The 14,985-nt window shown below is 34.9% G+C and overlaps 1 protein-coding gene across 2 annotated transcripts in view; it reads right to left on the reverse strand.

The window, feature by feature from the left end:
- Window positions 1–14,985, reverse strand: part of Hdx (highly divergent homeobox) — a 115,133-nt gene that overhangs the window by 69,473 nt on the left and 30,675 nt on the right. For both annotated transcript variants that reach the window (XM_021188213.2, XM_021188212.2), the window contains 2 exons: window positions 11,860–12,969; window positions 1,869–1,922 (listed from right to left, as the gene is read on the reverse strand). In XM_021188213.2, coding sequence (XP_021043872.1) covers window positions 1,869–1,922; window positions 11,860–12,942 — 1,137 coding nt within the window. In that variant the 5' untranslated portion in view covers window positions 12,943–12,969. The remainder of the gene's footprint in view (window positions 1–1,868; window positions 1,923–11,859; window positions 12,970–14,985) is intronic.

Below are 14,985 nucleotides of genomic sequence, written 5' to 3' on the forward strand. Positions count from 1 at the left end.
AAGAACACACTCAAGTTATCCTGCTTCCCAGGCCCAGAACAGGCCCACCACTGTCACATTGTTAAGTCATATATTACCTAGGACCTTTGTTCTGTGTTCTTTTCCATTCGCCACTTAACCGGAGATGTGCCCGGAACTTTGCAAACATCTGCCTTAGCCCTAAACCAGAGTTCACAGTGCATTTTAGCCTAATATGGTAATGTCAACTGACTTAAGACCTACTTCTTGTGGCGTGACAGTTACCCCTTCCAAAGGAAAATTTCAAAACACAGCACCCTTTGCTTTCCCTAAGTAAGCTGTACCTTTACCTCAGACTGCCTCAAGACTGACTTCAGTTAACTCTTTGCCTGCTTCAGGGCAATCTCTGGAAACCTAATAAGGTTATCGTTTCAGTGATTCTTTAATTTCTATATCTTCTTTGATGCTATTTTCATATGATCTGACATCACTAATGCATTTTAGTGCCACCTAAAGTGATAGAAACCCAGGCACTTGTGAGGATAATGTCCCTATAATGCCAATCAACAGATCTATATCTGTAGAAAGAAAAATGAATTCACCATATTTCAGGAACTTCATGTTGTGTCTTAATTCCTCTCGATGATGCCAATTAGAAACCTCCGTTTAGTACATGGAATGCAGTGCTGTGTAGTATATAGGACACTGAGAGAGGCTCCATAGACAAAGCTGTTTCTTTCAGTGTCCTCCTTTTGCTCTCTATCTGGGAGTCTCTGGGAGAATGGCTAAGCTCAGTCCCAGTTGGGAAGGTGAGCACTTCCCTGGCTGCAACGTGTCAATAAAAGCTTCTTTCTAGCTGATCCTCTTTACCAAATTCCCAAACTTATTTATGGAACTCTTTAGGAGGGTGAAGGTATTAATGCTGTGTGTGTGTGTGTGTGTGTGTGTGTGTGTGTGTGTGTGTGTGTGTGTGTTTTCCTATTGCTAGTGTGAGTGTTACATGCCATTTAAATCAGGTGGCCTTCTGCTTTTGTTGTTAAGTAAATGACAAAGTAACTTATGATTCCTCCAGACCCTGGGCTCTTTAACCATTTCCCCTTCTTTCCACCTTTCAGAAATCCCTTACATTATTTTCAGCATTCATCTATGTTACAGAGACGAGGAGGAAGTAAAGAATCTGACGTCTTGTCTGAACACTGAAGTCCTAGCTCTAATTTCATTTGTCCTCAAAACCATCCATCTTTTTGTAGCTTCAGTTATCTTTATAAATGTACATTTATTTTCCACAACTTTGCAGGTTTTTGTGTACCAGTTACAACAAAGTATTCTGGGTACTTGGTTAAGTATAGTTTTATGAGTCCTACACAGAAAAAGTCAATGAGATTTTATGGGAAAACACAATCTTACTGAATTTCTATGATATTACAGTAAAGAACTTAGAGTAGTTATAAACAGTAACTACATATCACTTCTAAAATGCTGAATTGTAATAAGAGTGGTGAGGTATATGAGTGAATATTTATTGTCTGTTAAAATTAAGTTGTATGATCAGTGAAAGAGAAAACTAAGATATTTTGTGAGTTACTTTAAAAGTTTTCTTTTGGTTATGAATCTATTTTCTTTTCATTTTTACTTAAATGTTTCTTTTTTATAAGGTGCAGTATTTAAAAAAAAACTTGCAAATAAAAACCTAAATTTGTTTTTAAACAGAAAGTCCTGCCCACAGATTACTCAGTATATTGATTTCAGGAATTAAGGTTGCCTTTGAAGATTAGATATTATGATCTAGAAATACGTGTTTTGAGCCAATTCAGTTTTACCAAAGCTAGGTTTTTATTAGTTCTATAAAAATCATTTAAAAATTTCAGTGATATTCCCACTATGAATATGACAGGAAGCTCATTACTTACTGCTCTTTTCCTAGAACACCCTGTAATCCAAGGCACAGAAAGGTTTCCTGAAATCTGTAAAAACAACAAATGGAATCTTAGTTTGTATTAACATTGCTTGTAATGTTGATCAACACTAAAAACAAACCTTGTATATGATGTGAAGAAAAATAGACATGCATTTAGAATATAGTCCAAATCGAAGGCATCCATTCCTTACTTATTTAAAGAGCCTTCCCTTATAGAAAAAAATAATTAGAAATGGTGTAGAATCTTCCAGAAGTTAAAACAAAAAAAGCTTGTTAGGACCTGTAAGGGATATGAAAGTATGTAAAAAATAAAATTATTTTTAATGCTCTGTGGATTAAGAGAAAAGAATTTTTAAATAGCATATCATCACAAAACAAGAGAAGATGCTATAAATGAACTGCATTAGCAGTATTTATTTTGAACACAAAGTACTTACTAATATAAATATTATTATAGGTACCTTCTCAATATGTATTAAGATATATCAATATTTTAGGAATTAAGTAATCTTAGGGATTCAGTACAAATCACTGAAAAACTGTTTTTTCTAAATTGTGTCCTCATTAGATCACTATCTTGATATGCCTTCCTCCTTATCACAAAGTGATAAATACAGATTTTAAGACCAATGATTTGAAGGATGATTCTTTTGTATAAACAATACATAACTGTAAAAGGTAGCAAAGATGAAGTTTTAAGCTCCATCATCTCTATATAAAGATTCTCTAGATAAAGAGTATGTCAGGTAAAACCTGTTCTTTTTGGGTTGCAGTCCAGTGTTTAGTATTGATAATGAAGTTCTGCAATGTTGCAGTCATGAATAGATACATACATCGTCCATAGTATAAAAGTATTTCATATCCCAGCAAATATTTTCTAATACTGTCTCCAATTTTTGAGAGATTTTTAACGTTTACAAATGGAAGAGAGTAATGATCAGAGTTAAGAATACACTTATTTCAATTATCTGTATAACGGACATGAAAACTTGACTTAACATAAGTAAAAGTATTTTATTAACATGCAGAAGGTCATGGCAGAGTATGAATAATTGATTTTTTATTTTAGAAATAAATATGACAAATCAACTGAAATAATTACATCATGTACTCCATACAAATAGAGATATATAATTATTTTGAATAATCACTTCAGATATTCTTATTAGTGAGAATAACTCAAAAGTAGCTATGCAGAACCTCTAGAAAACAAGTATGGTACAGCAAAGAATTATGGATAAAACAGAATCCTAAACCATCATCTACTAAAATGTTAAATAATACTAAAATTTTCTATTCAACTAACATCTACTGTAATGTATTCTTTAATTCCTTATATTTCTAGTTCAATTCATAGAACAGCTAGCCAGAATAGCTAGATCATATAAAAATAAAATTGACTAATATTACAAATAAACATTCCTTTGACTTTTAGGAGTCTTTTTTGGTGTAAGATTGAAAGACAGGATTCTCATGCACTAGAACCCATAAAACATAGTACTAAAATGAAATGGACAGTTAGTTTAACTTTACATATAAACAACCTGATTTAGAAAATTATTAAATAAATCTACAAGGTGGATCTCACAAACATTTCAGAACTTACACAGCTAAATAAGTGTTCTGTATTTCAAACTAGAAAATTAATGATATTATAAACTCATTACAATAATGTTGTCATTGTTGAAAGCATTTGGGAAACTTGGAAATGTCAGTTCACGCCTTATCCAGAGATTCTGTCTCATTACTCACACACCTTTTATTGTAACTAAAAAATACAGCCTAGATTAAACATTCATACTATTCACTAAATGTGGCTCAGAATGAATTCTATTTTCTAAAATCAAATTTTAGTGATGATTTGTCATCAGTAAAAGCATTTAAAAGAATCCCACAGGTTCTTAAAACAATTGTAAAAGACTTCAAAAACTTTTTGACAAATTGAACATTATTAAAATAAGTAGATATAACTTTTCAAGGTTTCTAATTTAAATTCTGTTCAAATGTCTATCAGGTATCTCTCCTATATGAGATGCCGTTTTAGCCGTTACAGGAAATAAAAAGATAGGTAAAACCTAATTTCCTGGAGGGCAAGAACTATGATTTGAAAGGAAGAGATAAGACAGGTACACAAAAGATTTTAATACAAAGACAACTATAATAAGAATTACAGTGGATGTCCAATTAATAAAGTAATAGGAGTTCAAAGTATGGCGAAATTACACCCACTTGTGGGTTGATATTGCAGCTGAATCTTAAAAAGTGAGTAGAATTTTGATAAAAATAAAAAAGACATTCCAGGGAAAAAGACTCATAGCACTGCTGTGGTATGAAAGCACAGATGTATCTGAGGAACTGTCAGTTCATCTAGCACTGCTGTGGTCGGCTGAAGTCATGTGGTGGAAGTGAGGAGTGCCATGTACACTTCTATGTAATTCTGTGGAAAGTATGGAGCTATTGAAATTTCTGTGGTATACCTGTTATGTGTCAGAACTGTATTTTTATATATTAGGAAGTTTAATATGACTGTCCATGTATAAGAAGTAGGGACTTTTATATGAATTTGTATAAGAGGCAACCCAGGCTAGAAAGTAAGAAAGAGGACGTAGGAATGCAGAAGAGAAATGTAAAAAAAAATAAATAAATAAATACATATACTCAAACACAGACCTTATATAAGAGACAAAAATAATTGGATGCTTGAGAGATGACAATGACCTTTTAAAATGACTATCATAAAGCTACTTCCTAGACAGGCCAACCTATTTAATTCAACCAAGAATTACAAGTTTAATACAAGGAAATGCCGTTAGTTTGAAATCTGTCTTATGGCTAAAAATGGATGTATTTTTTTAAAAAAATAACACAATTGCTTAAATGCAAATGAGAACTACATTGCTTGTGTGGTTGAGCATAGTGAATCCAAATGTAACACGTTTCATGTAAAACTATACTTATGTTTGAAGCTGATGATGTATATCAATATATTAATTATACATTAGATACTTATTACTTTTAATGGGTGTACATTCAGAAGCCATGTATATGGTTAATTTTTGAAGTTTGTTTCCTTTTAGAGAATTTAGGTCGTATGAAAGTTCATACAGGAATCACACATCAAAAGCATTAACTTGATTCCAAAAGTAATTTAGTTGTTCTGTTAATGGTTTGTCAAGGTGACCCAGGCTAGTCATCTGAAAAGTAGAGAGTTCAGCTGAGAAAAGGTCTCCCATCCACTTCTGTGTTTGCCAGGCACTGGCACAGCCTTACAAGAGACAGCTATATCAGGGTCCCTTCAGCAAAATCTTGCTAGCATATGCAATAATGTCTGGATTTGGTGTCTGATGATGGGATGGATCCCTGGATGGGGTAGTCTCTGAATAGTCCATCCTTTCATTTTAGCTCCAAACTTTGTCTCTGTACCTACATCCTTTCAAGGGTATTATATTCCCTATTCTAAGGAGGAATGAAGTATCCACACATTGGTCTTCCTTGTTCTTGGTTTTCTTGTGTTTTGGAGATTGTATCTTGGGTATTCTAAGATTCTGGGCTAATATCTGCTTATCAGTGAGTGCATATCAAGTGACTTCTTTTGTGATTGGGTTACCTCACTAAGGATGATATCCTCCAGATACATCCATTTGCCCAAGAATTTCATAAATTCATTATTTTTAATAGCTGAGTAGTACTATGTAGCAGAAGATGGCCTATTCAGCCATCATTGGAAAGAGTCCCCTTGGTCTTGCAAACTTTATATGTCCCAGTACAGGGGCATGCCAGGGCCAAGAAGTGGGAGTGGATGGGTAGGGGAGCAGGGCTGGGGGAGGGTATAGGGAACTTTTGAGATAGCATTTGAAATGTAAATAAAATATCTAATTTAAAAAGGTGGAAAAAAACAAAATAATTAAAAAAGAAAAGGTCACCAAAAGATTGTCCTGTGTGCAAGACTATGGGGTATTTTCTTGATTAATTGTTGGTATGGGAGGGCCCAGATCACTATGGGTAATGCCACTTATGGGCAAGTGGTTCTGAGTTCTCTAAGAAAGTAAACCACGGAGAGCAAGTCAGTAGGCAACTTACTTTAGCCAGAAGACACAGATTTCAAACCAAAGTCACTTCCTGCCTCCACTCCAGGTTCCAGCTTGTATTCCTGGCCCAAATTCCCTCAATGATGGATTGGGATGTGGACGTCTAAACCAAACAAACCTTTTCTTCCCCAAGTTGCTTCGGTTGTGGTGTTTTCTAATGGGGTATTACTGTGACAGACCTGACCATGCCATTCTTAGGAAGACCATGATGTGGTTTGTGACAGTGGGCTGGAAAAGCCATTGATTACCCAGAGCTTAATGAGCTGTTCTGTGATAACTGTGATAATGCTGAAAAAGATGCAGAAAATGGAAGCCTGGCTTGTTACGTTTTAGGGTAAAGTTTTAAGAACCCAACAAAGACTAGATCTAGGCTGCTCAAGAGAGAACTTGAAACAAAATACATGGGCTTTGGTCAGCTGGGCATGAAAGTCAGTTATGATTAAGAAGAGACCAGCACCACTACAATGAAACCTTTGCCCTCCTGAGATAATCAGGCTGAGAGATTAACTATAATTAATAAAAGCCCAGCATCATTGAGGCAAAAATCTTTGGGGAATCTTCTCTCAGGTTCAGTGCGTGGAAGCTGTGGTCCAGAGGGGAACAAGGTTGTCTCTCGTGTTGGCAGCCAAACTTAATAATATATAAGCATTGTATAATCCAGTATAACATGGGACTGGATTTGAAGGCATGAAGGGGTCCTGAAAAGCACTGGAATTTGGCACTATGAAAGGCCAGGAGAGGCCACTGGTGAAGGTAAATCCTCTGTTGTAGTTGAGACTCCAGGATTGAAGGGCTTATAGGAAATGGCTGAGGATTGGCACCAAGTAAATAGGTCTGAAGTCCCTGAAGAAAGCCTGAGAGTTCCTTTGTCAAGGTGCAGCATGTGGAGGCTGCAGCATTTTGGAGATGCCAGTGCCATGGGATGACCCCCAAGGACAGCAACAGCTTTAGAATGGAGCCAACTTGAGACTGTGAAATGATCTATGTGTGTTATGGATGGCAGAGACAAAGAAGTGGAATTGCCCCCAGGTCTGTGGAGTCCAGAAGACCATGAGAGAATCCTAGCTGTGGGTCATTCAGCTACAGTATTTGATTAACACTGCTGGATGTCAGTTTTGCTTTTAATTTTGACTATACATTTGCTCTTCCTTCTTGAAGCAATAAAGAATTTAGACTGTTTTCTTATTTTATGGGAATCCACAGTTATGAGACCTTGAATATTTTAGCAACTTTGAAATTTTAAAGAGACATTGAGTTTTCAAAGAGAAGTTGGCTTTTAAATTGTTGCAGTTTTTCAAGACTGTGGAACTTTTAAAGTTATTTGATGTTTTGTTTTGTAATATTAATAGTAACATGACATTTGGGAGACAAACAAGAAAGAAAATCTTATAGTTTAATAGTGATGTGTTTTTGTGTCAAGTTGACAAAGGGTCAGTTGTGCTAATTTTGTCAACTTGACAGAAGCTAGACTCATCTGAGAAAAGAGAACCTCAGATGAGAAAATACCTCCCTAAGATTTGTCTGTAGGCAAGCCTATAGGACATTTTCTGGATTAATTTTTGGTGTAGGAGAGTGTAACCCACTGTGGGCAATGCCATCAATGGGTAGATGGTCCTAGAGTATTTAAGAAAGCAAACTGTGCATTGTGGGTGATGCCATCAATGGGCAGGTGGTTGTACTGTATTTAGCAAAGCAAACTGAGCAAGCCAATAAGCAGTATCCTCCATGGTCTCTGCTTCAGGTTCTAGGTTCTTGCTGGAGCTCCTGCCCTGACTTTTCCTAGTGATAGATTGTGATATGGAAGTGTAAGTCAAATAAACTCTTTCTTCCCTGAGGTGCTTTGTGCCATGGTCTTTAGCACAGCAATAGAAACCTAACTATGACATCTATAAAGAATTCTACACACATGATGGATACCCTATTTTTAAAATTTCAAACCACTGAAGCTACATACTGAAATATGTTTTATTTTATGTGAGTTAAGGAAATTGAATTTTTATTAATTAGCATTTCATTAAATGTGACTTGACTAACTGAAACAATTAGGCAATAACTGTCAACAGTAAGAAATTCATAAATCAGTGATTTAGCTTTCCTTCAGTTGTTCTGGTATGACACAAGCACCAATGCCTGCCAGTAATAATGCTTAATTGTCAGAGTTCACTAGTTTTTATTTTTTTATTTTTAGGTTATGAGGTGTGTAACATGAGAATATTGCTGGGGATGTGACAGGAAGTCAATAAATATTTTCGAATTAATTGAATTGATTACAGCCTTCACTGCTCACTTGGCTACAACTTTCTGACACTACAAAAAGCTAAGAATGGCAAGATGCAAAAGATGCTTTTATAAAGTAAGAACATGGGGACAGGAGAGGAAATTTCTTCTGGTTGAAAAGAACATTTTACTTTAAAAATATTAAATATATTATATTTATATATAATTTAATATGTACAATATATACATATTAAATTATATATAAATATAATATTTATATATTATACATACTCACACACACACACACACACACACACACACACACATATAAAATCAGCTCACAAAAAAACAGATTAACAGTTCCCATAAGGTACTTTAGACATACTTCATTTTCATTATCCTACCCACTCCTTCCCCTCTTCCTACCTTCCCTTTGCCCTACCATAGGCTTTCACACCAGTATTCTGCCTTTCATTTTACTCTATTATCTCCTCACTCCCTTCCTTAAGACCCACTTTTCCCAGTCTCATGAGGACTTTGGAGCTTCCTAGTTTATCCAATGCTTGTGCCCTCCTCAATGCACATATTCAACAGTTAGAGGCTAGGAAACAGGATGAGAAAGATCATTAGGTATTTGTCCTTTTGAGTGTGGGTTGCTTGGAAACGAAAAAGAAATGATGTGACGCACATATCAATTTTTTTCCACTCTTTTCCCTACCCAGTCTCTATCAGGGCTCTGAGAAATAGATTAGCTTTACAAATTATTTATTTATTTATTTATTTATTTATTTATTTATTTATTTATTTTTTATTTGTTTGTTTTTTCGAGACAGGGTTTCTCTGTGTAGTCTTGGCTGTCCTGGAACTCACTCTGTAGACCAGGCTGGCCTCGAACTCAGAAATCTGCCTGCCTCTGCCTCCCAAGTGCTGGGATTAAAGGCGTGTGCCACCACTGCCCGGCTACAAATTATTTTTTAATATTATCATTTTTGGATAAGCAACTAATATGCTTTAGATATAGAAATCTTTTTTTCCATTAAGTGATAATAGAATGATGCTTAGGAATAGTTATAAGCCTATCAAAATTCTTGCAATTCAGAACCAAGATGCTATTTTGAGTTATTTCTACATAATTTTAGTGGTTAAATTTTATGAGTTATCAAAATAAAGGATAAGAAACTTGGAATTCTATGATGTGTAAATGAAATCAGAAAAGGTCCTCAGATATAACATTAAAAAACTCATTTTATTCCCAATTCTTGAAATACTGACTGTAAAATATTACAACATTATAAGCAAAATGATATAAATTTTATCTGGAAAGATTTTTTTTTCTGGTTCAAAAGCATGTGGCAGTATCCAAGTACAAATTTGAAATGAAACCTTCCAGAATGTTTTATTATCTAATCTTGCTCATGTAAAAAGACATTTGAGAAAATATAAATGTTTATTACTAATTTCTGAAACTATACCTACTAAATGGTAGCATTAAGTTTTCAATACCATTTTATAAATGAAATAAGTAATTTTGTAACATGGCTAGCGGCATATCAGAACTCCATGAAACAATGGAACATCCATATTTTGTTAGTAAACTACCATCTTTGGAGGGTTGTACTAGCGTTTTTACCATATCTTTCCTTTCGCATACAACACTTCCTTGAAGCAAAATATGGGGTTTTTGTTTTGTTGTTTTATTTTGAACACCATGGCTGCTTGTTAAACTAACCTTATGTGCTCTCATGTAGTAACTATATTTTGAAAACAAATGGCAGATTGAAGTTAGCAACAATAAGAGCTAGGAAGCTCTAGAAAATATTAAGTAAGCAACTAATGGGATGGAGGTCAGAGCACATAACTGGAACTTGGGAGTCTGAGGCAGGAGGATTACAAAACTGAGGTAAGCTTATATAGGCAGTTCCAAGCCAGCATTATATTGGGTCTCTATGTCAAAACAAAATGAAAAGCAAGTAGTGAAGGACAAACCAGCATTGTGGCAGCTCCGAAAACCTTTCAAAACCTACGGCAACTAAACAAATGACTAAGTGGTTGTAAAATGTATGGTATTTTTATTGACCACTTTTAGAACTGTTTTTTAGTGTGACCTGGCATGAAAGCAGTTTTGGCCCAATCCCTACTCTCTTCTATGAACAAGAGCCAGACTTAATTTGATTGAATTTTTTATTACTGTAATGTGTCTGCAGATGTCTGGGGGTCTCTTTCTCTATGAACTGGAACTTCAGCTATCCAAAAGTGGGACAGCTGAGCACGCGGGCTGGAGGGATGTACTTTCAGTACGACATCATAGTGTTTTTAATTTTTTCCCCTACCCTTACGGTCTCTATTATTTCTGTTTTGAGACAGGGACTCACTATGTAGCCCAGGCTGACCTAGAATTTGTTATGTGAATTAGGATGGCCAGGAGCTTGTAGTGACTACTGGTATATACCACTACAATCAGCCACTGTTTTCATTTTGAATCATAAAACTATAGAGAGAGGGAGCTAGGAGAAAATTGTGTGTTAAAATCCGAAAATCCTGGAAGCATCTATCCTTCAGTACTGTGGTTGAACAGATATGGATGTGTAGCTAGTAGCAAGAAAATGTAGCAAATATCCACATCCTATTATTCAAATTCTCAAAGTCTTTGTTTTTGTTGTTTTTTTTTTTCCCTTTTAAGGAGTAGACCTTAAGGAAGGTTCAGACATAGACTTATAGTTCACAGTTAAAGAGATTATTTGAGGAGGCCGGTGAGATGGCTCAGAGGTTAAGAGCACTTGTCTTCCAGAGGTCCTGAGTTCAACTGTCAATAACCACATGGTGGCTAACAACCATCTGTAATGGGATCTGCTGCCCTCTTCTGGTATGTCTGAAGACAGCTACAGTGTTCGCTCTTTTGCGCTTGCGCTGGTGGCGCTTGCGCTTGTGCTTGTGCTCTCTCTCTCTCTCTCTCTCTCTCTCTCTCTCTCTCTCTCTCTCTCTCTCTCTCTTTCTCTCTCTCTGGGAGGGAGAGAAAGAAAGAGCGATAGATATAGGTAAATATGTAGATATATAATAACTTTTATAAATGAGATTATTTGAAACATACCCAAACAATTAAATATGCAAAACAGTAAAGAAATAAATACTCTTTGGTTCCCAGTCTAATGTTTCTTAAAAGTCTTACACAGGATATATCTTTTCCCAATAAGCATCATACAAGCGATTATTTGATTAATGCTCAGTTTAACATTTTAATCAGTCATCTATTTTTAGACAAATGAGTTGGCTAAACCATCCAAGCTGTTAAGTTTGCAGCCATTAATATCTAGAGTGCTGAATCACCTGCCTACCTATGTATCCAAGGAAGGCAATTGGGTATATAACCAATATAATCTTATTTTAGATGTGGGAAATTTTATGCTTCCTATAAAGTACCATGTTGTGAACCATTTTTTATGTCAGACAAATTTTATTAAATGTCTATATTCCTTTTATTTTTAAAAATCCTAATCATTTGAAAACTTGATAAAGAAAACATACCATTCTTCTAGGTGTTGGCTACAATCCAACATTTTCAAATAAAAGTCTCAAATTATTTCAAAATATGAATTGTGACTTAGAGTATAATTGTACACAACCATCGTTTTTAAAACGAGCACGCTTATAAAAATCTTCATAAAATAAATTTATACCTACCTGGTAATTGTTTTGGTTTTGTGATAACCTCAGTTGGTTTGATGATACAAAATGTGGAGAAAAATTACTCCGTGATGGATTAGTATTACTGTACATAGTACTAGATGCTGTATGCAATGAGGTCCGTGGTGTCAAATGGTAGTCTCTATTTTGATACAGTACATTGTCTGACAAATCTCTAATATTCACCATTTGTGAATTTGGCAGGTTTCTTCCTGGTCCAGGCAAAGTTGTACTTTGGTTCTCAGCTCGAAGGGAATTGCCACTTTCATAAAACCTTGAGTAGCTTGTTATTTGTGCTCCCATTGATGCCAGCTCTTCTTCTCTGGCATATTCATCCTCTGCATCTCCAGTCTCCATTGCAATGGACAAACAAGTTCCTTCTGCTGAGCCTGGCTTCTGTGTGGTGTTTCCTCCCAGAATTCTCTGAGGGTAATCACTGACTGCCAATGAAAACACTTCACGAATTTCCAAGTTTTGTGTTCTACAGCAAGGGTCTCTAATGGTTGGCTTTTGCCCACATAAGTTATGTGATGCCAGACTTGCATGTTCAGGTTTATATGACCTTTGAATCCCAACTGGTTCAATCTTGCAAGGTCGCTGGCACACAGATGGCTTTTGAGGTACTGTCATTTCAGAAGCTTGCACCGGAGAACTTCCATAGCTTTTCTTTGTGTGATTGTACACTGAGTTTCCAGCATTTAGTACACTTGTCTGTCTTGACAAAATAATTGTCTTTTCCCCTAGGAGCACAGAAGCATTTTTACAGTGTGCTACTTGTCTTTGAACAGGAATGTGCAATTGTAATTCAGTGTCATTTTTACTGGCTGCCTTCTGAATAGGAATTTTATGTGCTTCTGTAACTTGTGTATTTGTATGCTTTGTAGGGCCTTGCTTACTTGATGAGCTTACTGGACTGTATATACCAGTTACAATGACATCATTATTGGCAGAAGTCCAAGAAGATTGCTGGCTTGAAGGGCGGGCAATATTAACCACATTTCTGACTGTAATGTCTTGTGCTGCCAATGAGGTGCCTGACACAGTTCCTGCTGCTCCCAATTCACAGCTTTTACTACTCATTTTTCTTCGCTTATTGCCAACCCACGTCTGAAAAGATAAAAAAAAAAAGGCAATATGAAAAAGTTAACAACAAGCCTAGAGAAACCATTTCTAAATGATATATCACATTCTTATAGAAACAAAGCCTACACACAAGCAAAAGGAGATCAAATAAAAGACAAAGTAACCAAAGAATAAGAGCAAACATGTTTAAAGACTAGCAACCTGAGAATACTAATAAGAACATATTACTACTCCTCTCTGCCATAAGATCCATCAAATTAATACTGAGAATTGTAAAAAAAAATATTTAAGAATTCTAAAATTGTTTATATCCTTTGATTCATTAAATAATATTCTAGGAATACATCTTAAAACACAATTATATTCTGGCCAGTTATAAGTCTCTGCATTAACCTCTGCCCACAGCAAACAGGGGCTTCTCTAAACAAAATGATGGGAGCAGCAATCTGAGCATAAACATAGTTATTTAGACAGCAATTTCATGAAGACATAGTATCCATTTTGCAAAATTACAGCAGCAGCTGCCCCAACCACAGGACTTTGACTACCAGCAGTAGAGTCCTTCCTGTATTGCAGGACTCATATCTGATCAGAATAGTTGGTTACCCACTTAACTGACTTAAGGCCACCCCTTATTCCCCAACCTATAAGCAGAAAATAACAGCCATGGAGAGGGTGTACCAGGTGCCAACTATCCCTGCAGATCTATAGGCAATTAATAGCTTCTAGGATAAGGAAAACACATTTTTTTCTTTAGTGGCATAGCTTATAGTAATGAGCCCATGTTCCTGAAAATAATTCTTTACCTAGTATCCTGAAAACAGCCCCAATGAAACTTACAGTCATCAAAAACAATTAAAAAAAGAGAGTCAGAGGACACACTGCACACTGAAAGAAATTGGAAAAGGAGATGAAGATAGAAGTGGAAAGAGAAAGGGGGATCATCAGGAATGGAGGTGAACAGGGGAGAGTAATAGAAGGTGAATGATAAAGTATATACATATATAAAAATGCCATGGTGCAATTCATCATTATGCACAATTACTATATGCTAATAACTATTGAAATATTGGCACAGATATAGATGAAGTTTATAACTAATCATATTCATTATACATTTCCTTTATAATATCAAAAAATGAAAGCATACTAAAGGTCAGCTCTTTAACTCATTAGAAAATGCTCACTGTATTATTAATCAAACATGCATACATAACTGTCAGGTTTAATGACCTCTATTGTATAGATATACACAATAACATGATTTATTTCATACTACTATTTATAATATTTTCAGAAATATTCATTATTTACATATACCTTATTTTGCATATATTTTTGTGTTAGTGGTTCCTTGTCATGCAATACTAGAAGAGAAATTGCTAAAATCTGTGTTTTCTAAGTGCCATCCAACAGACCAAAATTTTGTTTACCTCAAACCTCCAGTTTGAATCTCCTGTAGTTTTTACTACTCTGAGAACTGATAAAAGGTAAATATTTTGATTAGATTTTTATAGTTACTATATTATTTTGATAGCCCTTATCATGCATTATATATATCTATTTTTATATTGGGGTATTTACCCTTTTAAACTGATTTGTAAGAGCAATTTTCTATAAATACAGTAACTTGATTACACAATGCCTTTGTTTTGCTTTGTTGTTAATTTATGGTAGTCATTTACCTCTTTTGCAATTTTTTTCTACTTAAAAAGTTTTATACAATGAATATGCATTACCTTTATAAACATAAAAAGTTATGAATAAAAGTAATACAATAGGTTGGCATTTAGGACTTAATTATAAAATACACTCTTCTATATGAGTAATTTATTATAATTACCTTAGTATAATTCCCCTGAATCATGGTTCTTCTTAAAATACACAATAAAAATATTGCAGTCCAAATGTGATTATGAAATTTTATATTCAAAAATGTATATCATATGATAAACTACTAAAATACTATAATCTCTTAAGAATTAAACAAAATAAATGAGTAAATGAAATTTTTAAATAAACCAGTCTTGCACATAAGTG

The sequence above is a fragment of the Mus pahari genome, chromosome X (genome assembly GCF_900095145.1).
Source record: "Mus pahari chromosome X, PAHARI_EIJ_v1.1, whole genome shotgun sequence".
Classification (NCBI taxonomy): Eukaryota; Metazoa; Chordata; class Mammalia; order Rodentia; family Muridae; genus Mus; species Mus pahari.